Below are 26,456 nucleotides of genomic sequence, written 5' to 3' on the forward strand. Positions count from 1 at the left end.
TTTTGTTCTCTTCTATGTCATTCTTAACATAAAAAATTCTGTTCCATATGAACAATCCGTCACAGATGAATACTGTATACTTCACATTAGCTCATTCTCACATGAACATCTATTTTCACATAATCTCTCGTTAATTCAAATACAGAGGAATATCATCATTTAAATGATATCGTCTTATTCGATATATATGAAAAACTTATACCTGATGATATTCTGATCAGTATGAAGAAATTAAGCAGAATTAACTGTCAGCAAAATCACATATGAATAATGTTTCTTTGGTGAACGAGTACATCATACTTAATACCATTTCTCTTATTAGGAATCATATATAATATTGAATTGGTGACACATTTCTCTGCTACGGTCGAAGCTGGATCATGTCTATGCACAGAAAATCTAGACATTAACATAATTTTCATTAGTCAACCCTCATTTCTCATTCACCATATCAATTAAACATAACTTAATTATATTTATGATTAAGAAAAAAGATGATTTACTATCACCAAATGCACATACTCAAAAGCTCACAAAACGCTGGATGTTAAGACCTTTTACCGTCTCACAGATGTGATGACAGGTAATCCAGGGAAACATCAATGTCTCTCCATGCCACTTGTCTTGACAATGTTTGTGTTTATGATGTTCATTTATTACACTAAAGCCACTGAACAGAGTTACTGTGGTGGCATCTAATAGTTATGCTTTCTCCAAAATATCCTGTAATTGTCTGATGATCCACATAGAGACTGGTGGTACCTTTAATGAAAATAAACAAATAAATACAAATTAAATCAATTAAGAATAAATAAATACATAAATAAAATCAAAATAAATAGAGTAATAAGTGGAAAATGTATTGAAAAGTCAGTCTTCGCATTTATTCCATATTCTGAAGAAAAAGAGCATATTCAGCCTTTAAAAAATAAAAGAAAACTTTGTTTTGTGCTTTGTCATTAAAAAAAATTATAGTTATTTAAAATATTTACAAAAATGAGCACTAACCAGTGGTATTCTTGAAATTAACACTCCTGGGTTAGGGTGAAGCAACAGTCCAAGTAAGTTGAACGCTGTAACACTGAATTAGATGTCAGAGCTTGCAAGGTTTGTCAATAAGTTGAGCATGGACACACACACACATACACACCCTGCCCTTCTTTGCACTGGATAAAGCCTGCCCCCTTGTGTGTGAATCAACATTGAACATTGAATGAGTAGCCAAGCAACATATTAAAAAAAATTCTTTTTATCATTTTCTTTTTATGATATGCATAAATGTACCTATCAGCTAGTGAGTGTGATATTCAATAAAAGTATTAGATTTGTTGAAGTGGATACTGGTTAAAGAAACTGTAACTGTGGAAAAATTCGAGACAACTGTTGTTCTGAGGGTTTGGAGAGATTCTCCCTATGTGGCATAAATATTAGCTCGAGGTCTAAATATTAGTTTTACATACTTGTGTGCAAAAGTTTTGAGTCACTGCTTATTTCTTTGTATTTTGCTTCCAGACTTTTTTTTTTAATGATCTTGAGTACTTCAGGCCTTTTGAAGGTCGTTTTAATATTTTCTTTGGATATTGGCTGCTTTTCTTTTTTTTTTCAAACCAGATGTATCCATAAATCTTTAATGATAAAGAAGACAACATAAATATGAGATTATACATGTGTAAAAATGACAAAAAATCAATTATATAGCCTTCCAGTTTTGTATGCTTTAACAGGTAGTGAGAATAAATTAAGTCTAATTACACATCCATAAAAACAGCTTAGCAATGAATGTCTTATCAATGAATATCATCCCATGTTAGCTTATCTGTAATTATAATACCAGAACTGGTAAATAGTAAATGCTCCATCAGTCACAAATGAAAATTTGAGTTCTTGTTTAAAAACCAAAATTTTAGAGGCGACAGAGAGAACATTCATCATTCTAAAGGAATGAAAAAAGAATGAAACAATCAACTATTTCCCTGCTCATCTATATATTCACATTTTTTCCCTTAAGCATCATCTGTTTACATTAGGTAATGATTTGTTTTCTGAAAAAGCAATGTGACCAATGTACACGAGGACATAAAGACAGTCCATATGATAAAAAAAGAAAAAAAAACTTTAACATAATAAAAGCAGTAAGTTATCAAACGCAAACATGTCAACAAGACGGGACAAAATATTGCAACTATGCACTGGTTTTTGCTGGTGTTCCAACGTTTTTTTTCCACAAAGTTTAGGAATGTGTTTATGGCACACACAAAACAAACTGAATGGCAGAAAACAATGTCCATAAATCTAAACACACACACAATTACAAGGAAAACAGGAAGTAAATAAAATGGGACAGAGACTTAGCAAGACATGGAAACACAGGAAGGGCTTGGATGAACAGGAAGAAAGGAATTAATCAAGACTAGTTTATCAAAGATAAACTAGTCTTACAACATAATGAACTAAATTAAAGCAAAAACTCTAAACAAGGCAAACAAGACACAAAAAACATGATCCATGAGAAATAAGAAACAAAAATTATACTTAAACCCAAGAAAACTCAGAACCCTGGTCAGAAAAATAGAAACCCATGCCTTGAAGCTCCTGCAAAAGGTTTTTGGTGATGTCAGAGCAGGCTTGGAGTTTTAAGTCAACAAAACATTGATAATACCCTATATCCCTCAGCACTCAGCAATCTTCCTCTGTAACTTTACATGTACTACCAATGGATTGCTGAGATGCTGTGGTTCCAAAATCTTTCCATGTTGCAATAACATAACTTAGAGTTGATTGTGGAAGATTGAGGCGAGAAGAAATTTCACAAACTGACTTGTTGCAACAGTCAGTTACAGTCCTGTTACAATGCCATTACTGGACCAGTTCAGTGAGCTCTTTGGAGAATGCAAATCTTTCGAAAATGGAGGAAAACTGAATGGCTCGGTGATTGATCTGCTGACAGTAAAAGAAAACATTGCAGCATATGTCCTGCAAAAACACCAGTAAAAGGTAGATATAAAAATGATAGAAAGGCCAAAAGTTCTAATATTTAAAGATTTCAGTAGTGATTGGCTAATGTGCTGCATGTAACTTCTGTGTCTTTTGCCTCACCCTGAGAACAGAAACAAATATGACGATTAGAAAGAAAAAGCAAAGACCAAGGTGACCAAATTTAAAGCGAATCATGTCTTATGAGGACAATGAGCTAAATTATTTGAAAAGAGAGAAACAGTATGTGAGAAATCGTGTGTGTTTGGTTTCAGGTCTTTTAATATTTACCCTCTTGTTTCTTTATGGTAACAACTGAACAAACAAAAGGAGTGGAAACAGAACACTTTACAGTCGTGTCATTCTTTAAGAAAAAAAAGTTAAAGTCTGCTTATACTCAAATACAAATGTATAGTTGTAGTATGTTAGGGTTACCTCAGGTGATTTTCTTCTAATCAGAATCAGAATCAGAATACTTTATTGATCCCTGGGGGAAGGCCACAGGCAGGAAAGATTTCCTGTGTCGTTCAGTGGTGCTTTTCGGTAATCTCAGTCTCTCACTGGACGTGCTCCTGTGACTGACCAGCATGTCATGGAGTGGGTGGGAGGTGTTATCCAACATTGTCTTTATTTTGGACAACATCCGCCTCTCCGACACCACCTTGAGGGAGTCCAGCTCCATCCCCACAACATCACTGGCCTTACAGATTAGTTTATTGAGTCTGTTGGCATCTGCTACCCTCAGCCTGCTCCCCCAGCATGCAACAGCATAGAGGATCGCACTGGCCACAACAGACTCGTAGAAAATCCTGAGCATTTTCTGGCAGATGTTGAAGGACCTCAGTCGCCTCAAAAAATAGAGACGACTCTGGCCCTTCCTGTAAAGTGCTGTGGTGTTTTTAGCCCAGTCCAGTTTATTGTCAATGTGAACTCCAAGGTATTTATAGTCCTCCACAATGTCAACACTGACCCCCTGGATTGAAACAGGGGTCAAGTGTTTCCTGGTCTTCCTGAAGTCCACTATCAATTCCTTGGTCTTTGCCACGTTGAGTTGCAGATGATTCTGCTCACAACACGTGACAAAGGAGTCGACCACAGTCCGGTACTCTGTCTCATCATCCCTGCTGATGCATCCAACCACCGCAGAGTCATCTAATGTTTCCCACATTGGCGTATATTACTTCCTGGTCCACCTGTGTAGGATAAACAAAATGTAATTTAGTGAAAGATTGAAAGGTGTCAGCCTGGTTACTCCAAACTCTTTTCATACAGAGCCTTTATAATATGTTTATAATATGGAGATTATCCCAGAGAGTTGAATCTGGACGCTGTGTCCAGATGAACACAAATCAATATAACTTACCATTGCTGTGGCTGATGAGTCTGCTTTTCTCTGCTCTACAAAAAAACAAAGCACCTGTTACAGACTCTATGTTAACAATGCAGAATAAATCCTAATGCAGTTTCAAGATTTTGAAGTAAATATTGTTTGGATTTCAATCAAAGTTTAACAAGACTTACTGTGTCTCAGTATTAACCAGATGAACAACACCACAATTACAATAAAGATCAACACACTCAGACGGATGATGAGGATCTTGAGGTCAAATGAAGCTCTGCAACATGCAGTTTGAAAACACATAATTTAGTTTAGCATAATAATTATATTCAGCTGTAAAAGATTTTTAGACAAAAGAACAGTTCTGACGCTAAATCTACTGCAAATATAAAACATATCTGACCTTTGTTGTTTATTTTTTAATGTGGTAACTGTTCCATCTCCAGTACAAGTATGGGCAGTAGCTATAATTCAACAAAACAACAGTCAGTACTAGAGTACTGTAACAATGATTGACCTAATATCTCTGAGAGTACTAAAATTTATAAATGGCTGGAATTGATACATGTGCCAAGTTCATAATTACTTGCAGTACTCACTGGTGATTGGTTTCTCAGTAACAGTTAAATATACTGGTATCTGAATGTCCTCTTTTGCACACCAATACCAGCCACTGTCCTCTGACTGTAGTCCACTCATTGTCACTGTGAAAACATTTGGTTTGCTCATATAAGTGGTCACTGTTGTTCCATCTATGGATCCAGATGATCCTGTCACACAGTTCCTGCCCAGCCTGCACCACTTCATTTCTCCAGAGTTACTGTGGTGACATCTGATGGTTATGCTTTCTCCAATGTATCCTGTAATCATCTGATGATCCACATAGAGACTGGGGGTCCCTTCAAGGACAAACATTAAAATAAATAAAGTAATGAGTGGATAGAAGGAAAAAAATTACAGATGTGAAAAACCATTGGCAATTTAGACTTCACGTCTATTTCTATTAACTTTTAATAACAACAACTTTAAAATGTTAACAAAGATGGAACCTCACCACTGGTAACTGACAGTTGAAAATGCTTTCCATAATCCGGTCCATTATTAATCTCCACCACACACCAGTAATCAGTGTTTTCATTTGTCAGATTGTTTATAGTTACAGTAAAAAAAAATTGGTTTTTATCATCAGAGATTGAATATTTTCCTGAAGGGTCTGCTGTGTTTGTTTTTACTACATCGTTGCAGGATCTCCATTTAGATCCTTCACACAAGTACTTCACATGGTTTCTGTATTTGGACTCATAGAGACATGGGATGGAGATAGATTTCCCAGTTTTCACTGATACTTTACTGACTGTAGTTATGCTGTGAACTCCTGCAAAGAAACAAATGCACATTTTAATAGAATAGTTCTGTTGATTATCTACATGTTTTCAGAATTAAATGTTTTGCTAATAAAATAAAATCTCTTTTGGTAAGTTATTACAAATTACAAATTAATACTATTGGAAATTGAAAATCAACAGAGATGCTAAGCAATTTTTAAAAGCCCCTGCCACATACCTGTTAGTCCAGTGATGATATAAATAATCCTGAGACAGAGAGCCATATTGATAAGTGAGCAGACAAAACCGTATAAACTTCCTATTTTTCAACCCTAAGTATGTCACTGCCACTGCAGTTGCAATCACTCTTCCTCCTATGTAAAACACTTCACAAAAGTGAGCTGACAAAGGACCAGCCCCTCCCCTATCTTCACTGTGCGCTTATGCACGTTGTAGGAAAACTTTAGTTTGGAAGAAGTGGCGAAAAGGTGGAGCTTGAAAACTGAGAGAAAACAACAAAAAGTAAGCTAATAATAGTGTGTCAAATTTACTGACTTGTTAGCTGTGGGGCTGTTACCGCATGGTGAACAGTAGTACCAGTAACACCTCGTAACCAGGTCTCATAATGTGGTGGATTTTTGTATGACATGTATACCTATATACACTATATATCTGCACTGAACATATACTGTAACTTTGTATGTAGAGTCTTAGGCACGAGATGTTTTTCCTTGACACGCACCCACGCACAATAAACGTTTTTCATGCAGCACATTCAAAAACATGTCTCTTAGAAAATAGTAACATGGTAACAGAGATACTGAAAACAACATCATGAAATCACTGTAAAGATTATGTGATCAAGTACACACACACACGAACACACAATATATATTAACCCACACTGGAGTGTTTATCACTATATAAAGCATTTAACCCATATATTTGATGTAGTTAGGTGAAGTATTATACCCATGTATATCGTAAGATTATCACAAGAAACTATGCTATTTGCTGTACTAATGTGTGACCTTTGACTATTGTTGTGGAAAATTTAACAATAACCTGCAACACAACCAGTGAGCTTGATTTGAATTGGGTTTAATAAACACATTGCAGTGTGGAGAGAACATCCCAGTGAAACACCAGGACCATCTCTGAATTGTGGCCACCGCCTGTTAGGTATTTTAGTACCATGGTAGCATTTACTGGATATTGTTTTATAGTGACATTATACAGGAAAACTCTGTCATTCAATAAGGCCCCTTTGTTTTAGTTATTTTTCTCTTTGACCCAAGAATTGATGTGTGAGAATCACAGGCTGGTACAAGGTTGAAATACCACAGAGATCACTCCCTCAGCTACATTAGTTTCTTAATCTCTTAGGAGACGCCTGTTGAAGGCCAGATGGTTTGTTTCAGAATTCACTAATGAAAGAACTCTTTATTTTGTGCCTTGAAAATATGTCGCTGAGATAATCACAATTGTAGCTGAACTGATAAACTACACAAAGGATGCTTCTTCACCCAAGGGCAGGAAGACGCTCCCTTATCTTGGTCTGTACTGGTTTAAACTGATAATCTGCTGTCTCATGAATTTTACCCTCTATATAAACTGTTGTACTTGTGAATAAAGTTGAGTCAATTTGGGAAGACAACCTGAAGCAGTCTCTGTTTTCTTGTTCTCCCAAGCTGCTCCCGAGCTCGTACTAACACGCTGAATGGCATGCTTGAATGTTGCTTGAGAATATATTTGACTGTGTTACAGACTAAGGGACATTCTCTGCTGATAGACGTCCACGCCTCGGAGGAAGTCGATCCACGGATTAGGCCCTGGAAACCGTTTCCTTCAATTTTGGTGTCAGAAGTGGGATCCTGACGAAGGTAGGCACGTGTCTTTTATTTTATAAGACTGTGTTATGCCTTTCTCAGTGATCCACATAGAAACGGGATACACTGACGAGGCCTTCTTCAGTGGCCCACATAGTAACAAGTGGGATACACTGAGGAGCCTTCTTTAGTGGCCCACATAGAAACACAGGAAGTTGCCTGTTGTTTTGTAAATTAAAGCAGAAAGGACACAGGAAGTTGCCTGTGGTCATAAAACGAGAAGTTGCTCGTTAAAAAGTGAGAAGTTGCTCACTAAAAAGATAAAATTGCTAGCAAAAAATCAAGTAACCTCAGGTGTGCCACAGCAAAATAAAACTAACTTAAATCCTTCAAGCGTCTAAACCCCTCTGGAAATCACTGACCATGGGTCAGAATAATTCAAAGACCTTAGACGGGTCCGATAAAAAATCAAAATTAACTGTAAAACCGAAAAAAATAAAATATAAAATCACAAATAGCGGACCACCACTTGGGTGGGCCTGATTATAGATATATATTATGTCAACGAATCCCAGGTGTGACTGAATCTCAGCTTATTGAAGAAGTAGAGGAACTAGACCCTAAAAATGACCAAGCAGCCAACACCACCTCGTTTTTGTGGATAAACGATGACAAAATCACAGCCTTTTTTCAAAATCTAAAGAAATTTCTGCTCACAATGTCTAGAGATAAAATCGATTTAAATGCAGTAACCATGTGCAAGCAAAAGCCAGATGAATTTATTCTAGTGTTTATGAAACGTTTCATGCACTGCTGGACTAATGAGGCATGCATGCCTGAAGGTGGAAATGATCAGATTTTCATAACAACATTCTTAAACAATATTCATCCAGAATGTTCACAACTATTGAAGCTGACTGCCACTGATAATCTCTATGACATGAAGATAAAGAACTTTATCACACTTGTCAAAACGAAAGCCGGTGCAGATCTTTTTCCCAACAGCACGAAGGCTAAAAATGTTAGAATGATGTTAAATTTTGATGTTGAAGGCTCAGAGGAAAGTGAGAAAATGATGTATGCAGGGGCCCCGCCCCCTCAACAAGCGCAGCAGGGAGATCTCAGAAGGAGAGATAGGAGTGGAGACGTATGTTTTTACTGTGGAAAAATAGGGCACTGGAGGAGGGAATGCAAATCAGCAGCACGTGGGTCTCAACCACAAAACACAGGACCAGCTCCTGCCACTAGGTGTCAGCAGAGCTCTTCCAGACAAGTTAACTGGCAACGCAGACAGGAATCACATCAAAATAATGGCCCCTTTGCACTTCGGCAGCAACCTTATAATCCACATTTTAATCCCCACCCATATGATAACGAAAGGCTGGACCGACAATAGGGAGGCCCAGGTGAGGATGAGGGACAGTGTGAAGCACTACACACGATGCTGCATTTGCAATTGTCCCGTAACACAGAAAGCTTGCCCATGTTAGATATAGAAATAGGTGAAAAGATTTATTCTTTTTTAGTTGACAGTGGAGCCACTAAAAGTTCACTGTCTGGAAAATTCTATAGTGGGCCTGTTTCCTCTGTGTGCATCAACACCATGGGAATAAACGGAACTCTAGTGCAATGCCCCAAAACTCATTCTCTAAAGACACGCTGGGGCCCAAAACCAGATGAAATTACATATCATCCATTCATAATTATTCCAAACTCGCCTGTGAATCTATTAGGCAGAGATTTAATGGCAAAAATGAACTTGTGTATTTCATTTAACACAAAGGGTGAAATGTTTGCAGATACTGATAACAGCTATGTTTTCTCTGCCCTTTGCACCGACACCATGGAGAAGGAACAGCCTCTGTGTCAGCTGGACGCCTCAGCAGAGAATGAACTCAACATCCTTTTGTCCGTTATTCCACGTCACACACTGTGCCAAAAACGTGTACAAATACCACTACCAGGTAATCCCACATCTGGGAGCCACACTTTTGTTTCTCTCACACTGTTTATCAACATGATAACTGCTCACACCAGTGAAGATAAAACAGTGGTTTTGTCACATAACTCAGACATAGGTTATGACATTACTGCACCATGTCGACACATAGATCTAACCTACCCCATACACTGTACTATCTCTGCTGTCACATTGCCAGCTGAATATCAGAACATGACATTATGGTCAAGAGGTGAGAATGATGTAGGATTTATTGACTGTACACCTTATCATGCTCAGCTGAAAAACAACAAGCCAGTATATGTCAAGCAATATCCCATTTCCGCTGAAAAAGCCGCAGCCTTAGACATCATCATAGGAGATTTATTGACAGCTGGAGTAATAAAGCCCACAGTATCTCCATATAACACTCCTGTCAATCCTGTGCCAAAGCCTAACAAACCTGGCGTATGGCGTTTCACACAAGACTTAAGGCAAATTAATGCAGTCATTATGCCTCTACCTCCTCTTGTCCCAGATGTCCCCAGCATACTGACAGGTATTCCAGCAACAGCCACACATTTTACTGTGGTGGATCGACTTCCTCCGAGGCGTGGACGTCTATCAGCAGAGAATGTACCTTCACCTATCAGCAGAGAATGTCCCTTAGTCTGTAACACAGTCAAATATATTCTCAAGCAACATTCAAGCATGCCATTCAGCGTGTTAGTACGAGCTCGGGAGCAGCTTGGGAGAACAAGAAAACAGAGACTGCTTCAGGTTGTCTTCCCAAATTGACTCAACTTTATTCACAAGTACAACAGTTTATATAGAGGGTAAAATTCATGAGACAGCAGATTATCAGTTTAAACCAGTACAGACCAAGATAAGGGAGCGTCTTCCTGCCCTTGGGTGAAGAAGCATCCTTTGTGTAGTTTATCAGTTCAGCTACAATTGTGATTATCTTAGCGACATATTTTCAAGGCACAAAATAAAGAGTTCTTTCATTAGTGAATTCTGAAACAAACCATCTGGCCTTCAACATCTCCTAAGAGATTAAGAAACTAATGTAGCTGAGGGAGTGATCTCTGTGGTATTTCAACCTTGTACCAGCCTGTGATTCTCACACATCAATTCTTGGGTCAAAGAGAAAAATAACTAAAACAAAGGGGCCTTATTGAATGACAGAGTTTTCCTGTATAATGTCACTATAAAACAATATCCAGTAAATGCTACCATGGTACTAAAATACCTAACACCGCCCTTACATCTTATATACGCAGACACAGACACTCTTAAACAAAGAACATTCCACAGCAGATCAATTATTAGCAGATCCTTAACTGTTCAGTGTAAGAAAAGCTCCGACCAACCGTCACCTCATCTGCAACAGGATGTCCAGAGTCCTCAAGAGGAAAATGAGTCTGCTGTGAAGGTGCAATAAAACTTGGGCCCCACTTATGATCACATTCCACATGCAAACAAACTGGTGACAGGAGTACTCTTACTATACTAAAGTGATATAGTTGAAATATGTGATTAATACATGAGAAAAGAAATCTGCCACCACACTATGTTTTGACCTACTGTCAGAAGACAAAGCAAATGGTTAAACTTGGGCTATGTTCACACTGCAGGCGAAAGCGCATCAAATCCGATTTTTTTGACCCTATGCGACCCATATCCGATCATGGTATGACAGTGTGAACGGCACAAATCCGATATTTTCAAATCCGATCTGGGTCACTTTCGTATGTGGTACATATCCGATGTTTCAGAAAGCGACTGCTGTGTGAATGGTCATGTCGCATTAAATCCGTCTTTTACGTCACCGACACAAGACAGACGCCAATTATCAGCGACCGAGACGACATCGCGAACGCTTCCTGGCCATCCGGTGAAACTGCTGGGAAGACAACGTTGGAGAAACGTTAACATTTTATTTGTACATAATCTGCAGATTCTGACAGAAATCTGCAGCTATCCTTTGAAGCACCGCTCCTCTCTAAAACAGCAATAAGGATAATTATTAGGTTATTTACATTATTATGTAAATAACAAAATAACTTAAAGCAAAAATTGGGAAACGTAAAGTCCGAAGTCTTTATATTAAGGGCCATCAGTCAAACAATATTGTTTGCTCTGGGTCTAAACAGAGCGCGTTGTGTGTGACGTCTTCTTTTGCGCATGCGGGCCGCTCTGAGCGTTCACACTAGAGCGCGTTTGCTGTCGCATTTTATTTGTAGTGTGAACGAGCAGACAAAAAAAATCGGATTTGATCAAAAAATCGGAATTGAGCATTAAGACCTGCAGTGTGAACGTAGCCTAAGGGTGCCCCTCTGGGAAATGGCCCTGGCCCATACTTGACCCTGCACCTACTGTTTTTGGCCGCATGGGAAACTTACTCAGCAGCAGGAGGTGGGACTACTGGCACCTTTAAAAGAGGACCTGGGAAAACCCTCTGAGCTTTTTTTACTGCTATCTGTCTGGTGGGGTTGGTCCCAATCTGCATGCGCTTAAACCTGTACACCCTGGGGTTTTGCTTTGCTTGCTTTCTGCTATTTAATTCTCAGGTAAAATGTTTGTATGTATTTTTCCTCCTGTTCATATGATGCAGTGTATTAAACTGTTCCAAGAATACTACTCTTTTCCCACAGAATCATTTTCAATGCATTGATTTCAATTGGATCTAAAAAAAAAAAAAAAAAAAAAGCTGGACCTCCAAATCGCTGGTGAAGATAAGGTTATCATGATGGCTTCAAAATTTGCGACCACAACAGTCACAGAAGGCTGCTGCTGGAGCACCAGCTGTAGAGAAGTGAGAAAGAGATGAAGGAAGATGAAATCAAAGAGTAAGAGTATAGATGGAGGAACATAAATAGGATATGAGAGATTCAAGGATTTGGGTTAAATGAATGGCTACTTTGAGCATGAGCCACTGCTAACAGCTAAAGTGTAATTTTTAATTGTCACATGCTGCAATGCAACTAAGAAATAAATAACAGCAACTGTACCAACCTGATTAAAACCTGTCAAACAAAATGAAATGCATAGATATATGTATCTTCTCCCAAAGTCAAAAACCAACAGACTTAAAAACTCCTTTGTCCCACACGCCATCAGACTGTTTAACTCCTCACTGGAGGGGAGAGGGAGGAGAAACAGGGGGACAAGGGAGGGCGGGAACAACTGAGTTGTAGGTGCTTTTCTACACTGTGCAATATTTGCAATATTTGTTTTTTGTTTTGTCTTTTTTCTTATATTTGACTGTGCAATAATCACTGTGCAATATACTTACTCAAATGAGCAATCCTATATATCCATATTGTATTTTCCGTATCTATATATGTGTATATATGGTGTATTTATGCTTATATCCTTACTCTCATTCCCCTTAATGTATCTGTAACATGCAACTTCTTTCGATGCTTTGCTACTGGATTTCCCAGAGGAACCCACCCGAGGGATTAATAAAGTTTCATCTAATCTAATCTAATCTAATATGTAGATATATGGCCCACTAGCCATATTGAATTTTTGTCCCCGTCCAGCCCTGAGTCATATGGTAACAAACTGAGGGGACTGCACTTCCAGAAGGGAACATTGCAGACATTGAGGTTAGCTAGGTGGAATCTCACAGGCAAATGGGAACCATGAAGAAGTTACTAGGAAAGCCACAACCACCAAATACCTCCAGAGGGTAAGGCAAGTCTTGAGGACTCAGCTGAATGGGAAGAACAAAATCCTGGGCTATCAACACCTGCACCCTGCCAGTCATCAAATAGCCTGCTGGGTTAATAAGCTGGCCAAAGAAGTTAGATGCCACTGACTCTGTCCTATGCACGGAGGGTTTTAGTCCAAGATGTAGCACCCTGAGACTGTAGGCTAAGTGGAAGGAAGGAGGCTGAGGATTAGTGTGTGTCAGAATCGTGTCCAGGATGAAACAAAGATGCAGTACCAATTTAGTGAGGTCTTTAGAATGACTCATTACACACATATTTATGTTTAAAAAAATTTACATAAAGGCAGACTGCATGCTTAATCTTTCCAAATAGTATATAATTCCACTCTCATTCAACAAAGACAAAATGTTTGATATACACTGAGAGTTCTCACACAACCTGATGATAGAGGTCAGGATTACCCATTATTGTTGATGCTTGCAATGCTTCTTTATTACAAAAAATAACAAAAAAACAAGATTAATGTCAACGATCTTGATAAAAGAGCAAACAGATCAACACTTCTTTGACTCACTTTGCAAATATGCAGGAATATAGTTCTTAAACAGCAGTTAAAAACAAAAAATCATATAACAAGCTGATGAGAGCAGATAACACATTGCAGCACTTGTCTGACAAAGACTCCAGTAATACAGGTACACAAAATGCAAAAGGTTATAACATTTAAATATTTCAGTGGAGAGTAGCTAATGTGCTGTAACTTCTGTGCCTTTTCCTTCACCCTGTTGAGAAACAAAATTGACAGTTAAGCAACTATAAGAGCTTCGACTCTTCTGGGATGTTCTTTCAACAAGGTTTAAGAGTGTGTTTATAGCAGACAGAAAACTAACTGAATAGCAGGAAACAATCTCCATAAATCTAAACATACAACATACACAACACACACACACACACACACACACACACACACACACACACACACACACACACACACACACACACACACACACACAAAGGAACAGGTTATACAAAGCAAAACAGGAAGTGACAAGACAAGACACCCTATACGCCTCAGTTCTCAGCAATCTTGCTCTGTAACTTTACATGTACTGCCAATACATTGTTGAGATTCTGTGGTTCCAAAATGTTTCCAGGTTGCAATAACATAACTTAGAGTTGACTGTGGAAGAAATTTCACAAACTGACTTGTTGCAACAGTCCCATCCTATTACTATACCATTACTGGACCAGTTCAGTGAGCTCTTTGGAGAATGCAAATCTGTAGCCATACTGCATGGCTAGGTGACTGATCTGCTGACAGTAAAAAAAAAAAAAACACTGTATCCTGCAAAAACACCAGTAAAAGGTAGATATAAAGAGACAGAAAGGCCAAAAGTTCTAATATTTAAAGATTTCAGTAGTGATTGGCTAATGTGCTGCATGTAACTTCTGTGTCTTTTGCCTCACCCTGAGAACAGAGAACAGAAACAAATATGACAATTAGAAAGAAAAAGCAAAGACCAAGGTGACCAAATTTAAAGCGAATCATGTCTTATGAGGATAATGAGCTAAATTATTTGAAAAGAGAGAAACAGTATGTGAGAAATCGTGTGTGTTGGTTTCAGGTCTTTTAATATTTACCCTCTTGTTTCTTTATGGTAACAACTGAACAAACAAAAGGAGTGGAAACAGAACACTTTACAGTCGTGTCATTCTTTAAGAAAAAAAAGTTAAAGTCTGCTTATACTCAAATACAAATGTATAGTTGTAGTATGTTAGGGTTAGTCAAAGGAGCTTGCAAAGAAAAGCGTCTGGACTTCTTTAAGTTGCTTGAAGACATTTCACCTCTCATCCGAGAAGCTTCTTCAGTTCTAAGGTCAAATGGTGGAGAGTTCCAGTGGGAGTAACCCCCCACAGAGGGACAAAAGAACCCCCTGATGATCCTCTAATCGCCTGAGCCAAGGTGTGAAACTGGGTGTGGGTTCCAATCAGCCAGAGTTTCGGGTGTGTTCATTGTGAAACCTGGCCCCACCTTATCATGCGAATTCCTGAGGTCAGATGGCCCAGGATGTGAGTGGGCGTTAAGGCGTCTGGGAAGGGATCTCAAAACTGGATTATAGATGGCAGAGAGTTGGTGTCGTAAACCCCCGCCTCTGTTCACAGATGATCGCTCACAGTGGACATAGATGGACTCTCCACCATTTGACCTTAGAACTGAAGAAGCTTCTCGGATGAGAGGTGAAACGTCTTCAAGCAACTTAAAGAAGTCCAGACGCTTTTCTTTGCAAGCTCCTTTGACTACGATGACCTGGATGACTGAGAACCTTCACAGACACATGTTAGGGTTACCTCGGGTGATTTTCTTCTAATCAGAATCAGAATACTTTATTGATCCCTGGGGGTAACAACTGAACTGTACATGACTTCCCCATCACTTTCAGGAAGTGACATCTGGGGGAAAACAAAAGGAGTGGAAACAGAACACTTTACAGTCGTGTCATTCTTTAAGAAAAAAAAAGTTAAAGTCTGCTTATACTCAAATACAAATGTATAGTTGTAGTATGTTAGGGTTACCTCGGGTGATTTTCTTCTAATGTTTCCCACATTGGTGTATATTACTTCCTGGTCCACCTGTGTAGGATAAACAAAATGTAATTTAGAGAAAGACTGAAAGGTGTCAGCCTGGTTACTCCAAACTCTTTCCATACAGAGCTTTAAAGGAGAGTTGAATCTGTTCTTCTGGACGTAGAACAGATTAACTTTTTGGATTTCGTTCTATGGATGATTGAGCATGCATGAAGACAATACTGGAAGATTAATTTGATCAATTAGACATTTTACTTTCCAATGTCAGTATATTCACTGAAAATCCTAGACTTGATTTCTTGATAGGACAGCTGTTGTTTACCTTGCCTAAGTGTTTTTTCTTGGGTCTAACTTCAGCGTATGCTACCTCCACTCCGGCCTGCATTGGAAAACAGAAAATAATTAGAACATCTGCAAAACTGTACTTATAAAAGTTTTCCCTATCAATTAATTTAGCTATTCTTGTAGAATCATGTACCAAGCTCACAGAGAAATAAATCAATATAACTCACCATTGCTGTGGCTGATGAGTCTGCTTTTCTCTGCTCTAGAGAAAAAACAAAGCACCTGTTACAGACTCTGTGTTAACAATGCAAAATAGCCAACAATAATGCATAAATTCAAGTAAATACTGTTTGGATTTAAATCAAAGTTTAACAAGACTTACTGTTTCTCAGTATCAACCAGATGAACAACACCACAATTACAATAAAGATCAACACACTCAGAGGGATGATGAGGATCTTGAGGTCAAATGAAGCTCTGCAACATGCAGTTTGAGAACACATAATTAAGTTTAGCATAAAAGGTTTTTAGTCAAAATAACAGTTTTGTCGCTAAATCTACTGCAAATATAAAACATATCTGACCTTTGTTGTCCATTTTTAAATGTGGTAATTGTTCTATCTCCAGTAAAAGTATGAGCAGTAGCTATAATTCAACAAAACAACAGTCAGTACTAGAGTACTGTAACAATGATTGTCCTAATATCTCTGAGAGTACTAAAATTTATAAATGGATGGATTTCATACACGTAACAATGATTGTGCTAATATCTCTTGTGCACATGTCAAGTTCATAATTACTTGCAGTACTCACTGGTGATTGGTTTCTCAGTAACAGTTAAATATACTGGTATCTGAATGTCCTCTTTTGCACACCAATACCAGCCACTGTCCTCTGACTGTAGTCCACTCATTGTCACTGTGAAAACATTTGGTTCGCTCATATAAGCGGTCACTGTTGTTCCATCTATGGATCCAGATGATCCTGTCACACAGTTCCTGCCCAGCCTGCACCACTTCATTTCTCCAGAGTTACTGTGGTGACATCTGATAGTTGTGCTTTCTCCAATGTATCCTGTAATCATCTGATGATCCACATAGAGACTGGGGGTCCCTTCAAGGACAAACATTAAAATAAATAAAGTAATGAGTGGATAGAAGGACAAAAATACAGATTTGAAAAACCATTGGCAATTTAGATTTCACGTCTATTTCTATTAACTTTTAATAACAACCACTTTAAAATGTTAACAAAGATGGAACCTCACCACTGGTAACTGACAGTTGAAAATGCTTTCCATAATCCGGTCCATTATTAATCTCCACCACACACCAGTAATCAGTGTTTTCATTTGTCAGATTGTTTATAGTTACAGTAAAAAAAAATTGGTTTTTATCATCAGAGATTGAATATTTTCCTGAAGGGTCTGCTGTGTTTGTTTTTACTACATCGTTGCAGGATCTCCATTTAGCTCCTTCACACAAGTACTTCACATGGTTTCTGTATTTGGACTCATAGAGACATGGGATGGAGATAGATTTCCCAGTTTTCACTGATACTTCACTGACTGTAGTTATGCTGTGAACTCCTGCAAAGAAACAAATGCACATTTTAATAGAATAGTTCTGTTGATTATCTACATGTTTTCAGAATTAAATGTTTTGCTAATAAAATAAAATCTCTTTTGGTAAGTTATTACAAATTACAAATTAATACTATTGGAAATTGAAAATCAACAGAGATGCTAAGCAATTTTTAAAAGCCCCTGCCACATACCTGTTAGTCCAGTGATGATATAAATAATCCTGAGACAGAGAGCCATATTGATAAGTGAGCAGACAAAATCGTATGAACTGTTGCACTTGAAAACTCCAAGTGCAACACTTCCTATTTTTCAACTCTAAGTATGCCACTGCCACTGCAGTTGCAATCACTCTTCCTCCTATGTAAAACACACGAAAGTGAGCTGACAAAGGACCAGCCCCTCCCCTATCTTCACTGTGCGCTTATGCACGTTGTAGGAAAACTTTAGTTTGGAAGAAGTGGTGAAAAGGTGGAGCTTGAAAACTGAGAGAAAACAACAAAAAGCAAGCTAGTAATAGTGTGTCAAATTTACCGACTTGTTAGCTGTGGGGCTTTAGTACCAGTAACAACTCGTAACCAGGCCTCACAGTCTCAGGAGGCTACTGGTGGAGCACCAGCTGTAGATAAGTGAGGAAGAGACAAAGTAAAATTATAGAGTATAGATGGAGGAACATAAATAAGATATGAGAGATTCAAGGATTTGGGTTAAATAATTGGCTACTTTAACCATGAGCCACTGCTAACAGCTAAAGTGTAGCTTTAAATTTTGACGTTCTGCAATGCAACAAAGAAATAAATAACAGCAATTGTACCAAACTGATTAAAAACTGTCAAACAAAATGAAATGCATAGATATATGTATAATATATAGATATATGGCACACCGGCCATATTGACTTTTTGTCCCCGTCCAGCCCTGAGGGGACTGCACTACCAGAAGGCAACACTGCAGACCTTGAGAATAACTAAGGCTACGTTCACACTGCAGATGAAAGTGCATCATATCTGACTTTTTTGACCCTTTGTGACACATATCCGATCATGGTATGACAGTGTGAACAGTACAAATCCAATATTTTCAAATCCAACCTGGGCCACTTTCGTATGTGGTACTGAATCCGATACATATCTGATGTTTTAGACAGCGACTGCTGTTTGAATGGTCAAGTCGGATTAAATCCGTCTTTTACGTCACTGACACAAGACAGACGCCAATTATCAGCACCGAAGAAGCGCTGGAGAAGCGTCCGAGAAGACATCGTGAACGCTTCCTAGCCATCCCGTGTAGATGTTAGTGAAACTGTTGGGAAGACGCTGGAGAAACGTGAAGATTTTATTTGTACTGTATAATCTGCTGATTCTGACAGAAATCTGCAACTAGCCTTTGAAGCACCGCTCCTCTCTAAAACAGCAATAAGGATAATTATTAGGCCATATGTAAATAACAAAATAATTTTATAACTTAAAGCAAAATTGGAAAATGTAAAGTCTGAAAAAAGTCTTTATATTAAGGGCCATCAGTCAAACAATACTGTTTGGTCTGGGTCTAAACAGAGCGCGTTGTGTGTGACGTCTTCTTTTGCGCATGCGGGCCGCTTTGAGGGTTCACACTAGAGCGTGTTTGCTGTCAAATTTTATTTGTAGTGTGAACAAGCAGACAAAAAATTGAATTTGAGCATTAAGGCCTGCAGTGTGAACGTAGCCTGAGTACGGTGGAATCTCACAGGCAAATGGGAACCATGAAGATGTTACTAAGAAGGCCGCAACCACCAAATACCTCCAGAGTGTAAGTCAAGTCCTGAGGACTCAGCTGAATGGAAAGAACAAATCCTGGGTTATTAATACCTACACCATGCTAGTCGTCAAATACCCTGCTGGGTTAATAAGCTGGGCAAAGGAGAAGTTAGATGCCACTAACTCTGTCCTATGCATGGAGGGTTTTAGTCCCAAATATAGCACCCTCAGACTGTAGGCTAAGTGGAAGGAAAGAGGCTGAGGATGTGTGTGTCAGAACCGTGTCCAGGATGAAACAACAAATATCCATGATTGCATCAGGAAGATGGCCACAACTGTTCTAACTTACAGCTGATTCTGAAATGTCTAGGAAATTTAACAAAGTGACTTGTTGCAGTGGTGGCGTCCTATTACAATACCACTGCAGTACCGATTTAGTGAGCTCTTTAGAATGACTCATTACACACATATTTATGTTTAAAAAATGTACGTAAAGGCAGACTGCATGCTTAATCGTTCCAAATAGTATATCATTCCACTCTCATTCAACAAAGATGATAGAAGTCAGGATTAGCCATTATTGTTGATGCTTGCAATGCTTCTTTATTACAATAAAAAACAAGAATAATGTCACTGATCTCTATAAAAGAGCAAACAGATCAACGCTTCTTTGACTCCCTTTGCAAATATGCAGGAATATACTTTAGGAATAGTTGATTGATTGATTGATTGATTGATTGATTGGTAATTTATTTCAACATGTGAACAATATACAAGTACATTTAGAAAAGAAATAAGAGAGAAAAAAAATACTATACAAATTACATAGAAAAAAACATTCTGATTAATTTACATGTTGAAAGGGAGTGGGAAGAAGTATACACTTATTTAATCCCACCCCTGTCCCATAAATTATCAGTGAATATTTAGTCAGCTTCCTTACTGATATAATTTGTAATAAAAATAGTGAACAGATTTCTGATATACTATATACTATAATATCACATCATGAATTTTTTGTTTGTTTGTTTTTAAATAGAGACATTCACTTAATTTAAATATTTTCCTTTTCTTTATAGATCGAGAAGATCATATTTTTATAACTCTTTTTGAACAGTTTTATGTTTGGACATGGACATATGCTTTAATTCCATATTCAGTTTGTTCCATAGTTTCACTCCTTGAACAGAAACACAAAAGCCTTTTCTTGTAGTACGTATCTTCATTGTTTTGAAGTTACAAAAACCCCTTAAATTATAACTTCCTTCTTTCAAAAAAAACATACTCTGAATATTACCTGGCAGTTCTTTATTTTTTGCTTTGAATAGAATTTGTGCTGTTTGGAATTTCACTATATCGTCAATTTTCAATATTTCAGACTGCAAAAATAGTGAGTTTGTATGTTCCCTATAACCTGCATTGTGGATGATTCGAATTGCTTTCTTTTGAAGAGTAAAAAGTGAATGTAATGTGGTTTTATAGTTAATGCCCCAGACCTCTGCACAATAGCTTAAGTATGGTGAAACCAGTGAACAGTAGAGAATATGAAGTGATGTTCTGTCGAATACCTGTTTTGTTAAACAACAGTTAAACGTGACAAAAAAGTTGCCAAGTTATAATATTTAAATATTTCAGTGGAGAGTAGCTAATGTGCTGTATGTAACTTCTGTGCCTTTTTCTTCACCCTGTTGGAGAACAGAAACAAAAATGACAGTTAGGGGGGGGAGGGGGGGGGGGAGCAGAATGTGACCAAATTCCAAGTGACACACAAAATACCAGGACACCAACATTTTAAATGAAGGAAACACAGGAAGTGGGAAACAGGATGCGGTTGCTATCATGTTTAATATTTACCATTTTGATACTTTGATTCTTTATGGTCACAACCGAACTGTATGTGATTTCCCCATCACCTTCTGTAAATGACCCCTGGGAATGAACAAAAATAGAAAGCCAACACTTTACAGTTCCAACATGCTTTAAAAAAAAATGTCTACTTATATTCTTAAATATAAATGTTTAGCTGTGGTATGTTAGGGCTACCTCAGCTGTTTTTCTTCCCACATTTCTTACACTGGCGTATGTCACTTCCTCATCAATCTGTGTAGAATGAGCAAAATGTAATTTACAGAAAGACAACGCTGTCAGACTGGTGTCACACAGAACTCTTTGCATATAGACCTGTCACACAGGATCTCTTACCTTTGCTGTGGGAGTTGATTCTGCTTTTCTCAGCTCTAGTAAAAGATAACTGCTGTTACTGACCGTGTAACAATGCACAATATTCAAAACTTTAATTGCATTTTAAATGTTTCAATGATTTCAATAACACTTACTTTGTCTCATTATAAACCAGATAAGAAAAGCTACAATTACAACCACGACCAGCAGGCTCAGAGGAATGATGAGGATCTTTAGGTCAAACGGAACTCTGCAAAATGTATAATTTAGTTTAGCTTAACAAGGATCAATGACATGCATAAAGGAATTTTTGACAGTTTCCCTTACAAGAACAGTTCATTAAATACTGCACATAAAACTGAAAAACAAACCTTTCTTGTTTGTCTTCAAATGTGTGAATTGTTCCATTTCCAGTAACGTGAGCAACAGTAGAGGCAGTGGCTATAATTAAATATACATAAATAATTACTAGAGCACTATGACAATCATTATCCTAATATCTCTTAGAGTACTAACATTTAAAAATGGATAGAATTGATATATATGTGGAGTTTATGATAGCTTGCTGTACTCACTGGTGATTGGTTTCTCAGTAACAGTTAAATATACTGGTATCTGAATGTCCCCTTCAGCACACCAATACCAGCCACTGTCCTCTGACTGTAGTCCACTCATTGTCACTGTGAAAACATTTGGTTCGCTCATATAAGTGGTCACTGTTGTTCCATCTATGGATCCAGATGATCCTGTCACACAGTTCCTGCCCAGCCGGCACCACTTCATTTCTCCAGAGTAACTGTGGTGACATCTGATAGTTGTGCTTTCTCCAATATATCCTGTAATCCTCTGATGATTCACATGGAGACTGGGGGTCCCTTAAAGTTCACAAAAAATACAATACATACAAAAACCCTTCAAAATTCATTGGTAATTCAGACTTAAGATATCTTCTCTTATTGACGTTTAACAACAAATGAGAGCACATTCAGTCTTTTTTAGTAAAATAAAAACATATTTGTGTTTTTTTTTTGTTAGAAATCGTGACAAGAAATCCTGGAAACAATGTAAAATATGTACAAAGATGTGCACTTACCACTGGTAACTGACAGTTTAAAATATTTTCGATAATCTGCTCCATTATTAATCTCCACCACACACCAGTAGTCAGTGTTTTCATAGGCCAGCTGGTTTATAGTCACAGTGAAAATTTGCTGTTTTTTGTCATCAGAGATTGAATATTTTCCTGAAGGGTCTGCTGTGTTTGTTTTTACTACATCACTGCAGGAGTTCCAATAATATCCTTCACACAAGTACTTCACATGGTATTTGTATTGGGACTCATAGAGACATGGGATGGAGATAGATTTCCCAGTTTTCACTGAGACTTTACTGACTGTAGTTATGCTGTGAACTCCTGCAGAGAACAAATAAAGTATTACATTATTTCGTTTGCTTAAAAGGTTTTTTCTTTTTGGCTTATATTTTGTACATGAACAGAACAAATAAAGCACTTTAGTGGAATAATTCCATTGATCGGCTAGACGCTTTTAAAAATCTTCATTTTTCCTTATTAGATAGTGTCTTCAAAAAACTCAATAAAATAAAAACAATTACAAGGCTATTACAAATATATTTTTGTTATTGGAACTTTTATAATCAGCATAAAAATTAATAAACAAGCTAAAGGACTTTAAAAGCCTCCCCCTCATACCTGTTAGTCCAGTCAACATATAAATAATCCTGGCATAGACAGCCATATCGATAAATGAACAGAAAAAACAGTGTGAGTGCCACTTCCTTTTTTTCATCCTTATATGCATCTGTCACTGCCGTTTCTGTTATTCTTCCTCATATGTAAATCAGTAATTTTACATAAGTTGGCTCACAAAATAAAGAGTGTATGTAGTAAACAGTAATACATCCAACATCTGTCAAGCTGGTGGCTTTTCAAAACCCATCATTCTTAGCAACATATAGAAAATTGAAAAAGAAAATAGAACAGAGAAAACTAAAATATAAAAATGTAGTCAAAACAGGAAAGTGAAAGGGTTTCATTGTGCAAATTAAATACTGTTCTACATTGTGCAAGGTCATCTTCTCTGAGCGGGTGTCAGTTCTTTGGTAACGTGAGTGACATTTCTGTGGTTTCTGACAACTTTTCCTGTTACTCTGACTCAGTGTCTGCTAAAGCCACAATGTGCTTCTCAGTGTCAAAATTTAAACCAAACAGTGCAGATGTGATTAAAGTGCACATTCTGAACTTTAATTCATAATCATTAACATACATTTTAGTTCCACCATATATCAATTACAACACTTGCCACCTCATTTTAGGGCACAACAGTGCTTGGGACAAAGTAATGGTAGGTACATGAATGCAGTCATGTTTAATACTTTGTTGCATATCCCTTGCATGCAGTGCCAGCTGTCATAGATGCTCACCACCTTTTTGATGTTTATCTATCAGGTGACTAACCTTTTGGGGCTTGAGAAAGTTTTGTGTTGCCTTAGCAGTAAGTTATCTTGTTGCAGGATGAAGAGTTATTCAATGAGTTTGCAGGCATTTACTGGAACATGAGCAGATGTTTCCATCTTCCTCAGAATTCATTCTGCAACTTCCATCAGCCATCAGCAGTTACATCATCAATGAAGATAAGTTAGTTAATACCTGTAGCAGCCATATATGCCAAAGCCATAAAATACTAAACTATAATGTTACGGGCCCCAGGAATGGTGCCACAATAACAAAGATGAAATCCCTGCTTGCTTAAGCGATTAAATGCCACTGTAAGTTTACAGTGAATTTACAGCAATATTCAACTGTATTTAAGGCAAACCACACTCTTATCTGGTTGAAATTAAAGTGGATAACTGTACCTGTTCTGAATACTGAAATTGATCAAAAATAAACACACATCTTTTACAGCACACTGAACATGAAACTTACTTCTCTATACCGTGTGCAACTTCCATCTATTTCACAACTCATTAAGAGTCACATATTAAACAGCTTCATACTTTTGCAAAAACCTCAATTATACTTAAGCAATAAAACATGTTTGTATCAAAAACTTTATATAAAATAGTGTGCGGGAGTGCCAACCTTCATAATGAAAAGAAAACAAATCTATACGCATGACCTTCCTGCAAGACAATGCTCTGGGCGTAAACGACCCACAATACCAAAACATTACCGTGACGTTTCTGGTAGCGGCCTGCGCAGCCTGACCCCGCTGTCTCAGACTGACGGAGGTCCACGCGGGGCTGCTCGTACTGTTACAAATACAGTCATGCTTCTTTACAACTTAGCATGGAGATGAAACCTTGCTTTTTTTTTGTGTGTGTCCCGTTTGGATCTTTAGCCATAAGAATTGTTGTCTTAAGGCCAACAAAGAAGCCAAGCGGATTTATTTTACCAAGTGGATCATCATGGCCTTGCCATATTGGTCCATTTGATTGACCTTTATTATAATTATGAATTTATTTTATTTTCAGTTGCTACAAACGGGACAGACATGACTGGGGGATAGGACAGGGAGAAAGAATGAAAGAAAGAGAGGGAGAGAAAGAAAACCAAAGGGGAGAAAAGACGGTGAGAAGGGGGGGAAGAAAAAAAACAAAAAACAAACAAACAAAAAGAAAGAAACAAAACACCTGGGTCACCTGTATGGAGAAAAAAAACAGAAGAGAAAGCAAACAACAAAGAGCAACATAATAAAAAAAACGGCACCATCACAATAAACTAGCTAGCAGTAGATATCAGTAGATACTAAATAATAAACGATATTGTGCAGCACGCAAGATAGACAGCGCACAATGTGCTTTGAGGCAGCAGCCAAGAAAGCTGTAGTCCGCGTCTGTGAATACCCGTGTGTACACCTGTGTGCATACCTGTGTGGATCAGCATGCTTGCATTCCAAAGGTTTCTCCATGTAACGATCTGCTAGGGAGTGTGCACAGCCCCGTCCTCCAGGGTATGAAGCAGGTATGGAGGAGATCAAAACTCCAGACATCCAGAGGCCCCCAGAACACAAGAGACCAAGGAAGACCAACAGAGGGGCAGCCACGCCACTGTCCCATTAAGAGCTGGGGAGAGTCCCAGATGAGGGCTCACTCAGCAGCCGCGGAGCAGAAGCCAGGGGGAGTTGCAGTGACGCGCCCGTGAGCTCCGCCGGCAGCCAGCTGTGCCTGAGTGACCGAGCCCCAGGCCGAGAGGCCGGGGACACCCCACCTCCGAAGTGGCCCGAGCGAGCCCCAGGCTCCAGGCCCCGATAAGCGGCCGCCAAGGAGTGAGCCGGTGTGTACCCGGACGCCCACCCCCAGACACAAAGAACCACCAACGCACCGACACCTGAGGGAGTCCGCCACTGGCAGGGGAAGTGGTGGTGGGTGGAGATAGGCCTCCAAACCTTGGAGGGCCTGAGATGTCCCCGGAGAGGTGGCGTCTGATACCCAACCTGACATATAGACACAGACATACAGGCACACACAGACACAAACATCCATTCCCACCCTCATGCTCTCATATGCACTTACTCCACACTCAACCAACGTGGAGACAGACATAAAGAGACGCTGTACACATGATCACACTCCCCAAGCGTACTCTACGAACTGGGTCTAGGTACCCTTGCCCCTGGAGGGGGGAACTGCACCCAGACCCAGGTGGTGTTACCCTTTTCCCTGCGGTGGGGAGAGGCAGACCTCCCCGACTCCGCAGCAGCAGGGAGGCCCCACACTCCAGACCGCAGTCGGACGGCCAACTTCTCCTCCTAGCCCCCCCGCTCCAGCAGGCCGCAGAGAACGGGGGTGAGAGAAGACTCCAAACCTCCCTCCACCCACTCATTGTAGTGTTGATGCATGTGTGTTCTAAGGTGCATTTAAAACCCAGGAGGGCATGGAGCTACCTGCCAGAGAGCAGCAGGTAAGCGCATAGTCCCTCCTGCTAGCCCTCAATGTCTACGTGTATTCAAAATTGAGAGGTGGGCAACGACGCCA

General features: G+C 38.7%; 2 protein-coding genes and 1 long non-coding RNA gene across 8 annotated transcripts; 1 reads left to right on the forward strand and 2 right to left on the reverse strand.

The window, feature by feature from the left end:
- Positions 1 to 693: 693 nt before the first annotated feature.
- Positions 694 to 6,008, reverse strand: LOC309720451 (polymeric immunoglobulin receptor-like). Of its 3 annotated transcripts, none has more exons than XR_014280489.1 (8): positions 5,876 to 6,008; positions 5,367 to 5,687; positions 4,912 to 5,211; positions 4,716 to 4,776; positions 4,495 to 4,589; positions 4,337 to 4,371; positions 1,009 to 4,166; positions 694 to 762 (listed from the first exon to the last, which is right to left on the reverse strand). XR_014280489.1 is itself a non-coding variant. In XM_082557407.1 (7 exons), exons 1-7 carry the CDS (start codon positions 5,919 to 5,921, stop codon positions 4,122 to 4,124), a joined length of 903 nt encoding a protein of 300 aa, XP_082413533.1. In that variant the 5' UTR covers positions 5,922 to 6,008; the 3' UTR covers positions 887 to 4,121. The 3 variants fall into 3 exon arrangements, 1 of the variants encoding a protein (XP_082413533.1); XR_014280490.1 differs by lacking the exon at positions 694 to 762 and having other exon boundaries at positions 887 to 3,097; positions 3,265 to 4,166; XM_082557407.1 differs by lacking the exon at positions 694 to 762 and having other exon boundaries at positions 887 to 4,166.
- Positions 6,009 to 6,647: 639 nt separating this feature from the next.
- On the forward strand, positions 6,648 to 11,420 carry LOC309720092. Its single transcript, XR_014280407.1, has 3 exons — positions 6,648 to 7,520; positions 9,316 to 9,430; positions 9,944 to 11,420. It is a non-coding gene; the product is annotated as an uncharacterized lncRNA (long non-coding RNA).
- On the reverse strand, positions 11,417 to 23,344 carry LOC309720090 (polymeric immunoglobulin receptor-like). Of its 4 annotated transcripts, none has more exons than XM_082556670.1 (10): positions 23,170 to 23,248; positions 22,552 to 22,872; positions 22,034 to 22,333; positions 16,544 to 16,604; positions 16,342 to 16,436; positions 16,187 to 16,221; positions 15,997 to 16,053; positions 15,663 to 15,719; positions 15,438 to 15,539; positions 11,417 to 13,870 (listed from the first exon to the last, which is right to left on the reverse strand). In XM_082556670.1, exons 1-9 carry the CDS (start codon positions 23,213 to 23,215, stop codon positions 15,474 to 15,476), a joined length of 1,038 nt encoding a protein of 345 aa, XP_082412796.1. In that variant the 5' UTR covers positions 23,216 to 23,248; the 3' UTR covers positions 11,417 to 13,870; positions 15,438 to 15,473. The 4 variants fall into 4 exon arrangements, with proteins under 4 accessions (XP_082412796.1, XP_082412797.1, XP_082412795.1 ...); XM_082556671.1 differs by lacking the exon at positions 11,417 to 13,870 and adding an exon at positions 14,021 to 14,556; XM_082556669.1 differs by lacking the exon at positions 11,417 to 13,870 and having other exon boundaries at positions 14,021 to 15,539.
- Between the last annotated feature and the right edge of the window lie 3,112 nt (positions 23,345 to 26,456).

This window comes from Aulonocara stuartgranti (genome assembly GCF_965226115.1).
Source record: "Aulonocara stuartgranti genome assembly, chromosome: 13".
Classification (NCBI taxonomy): domain Eukaryota; kingdom Metazoa; phylum Chordata; class Actinopteri; order Cichliformes; family Cichlidae; genus Aulonocara; species Aulonocara stuartgranti.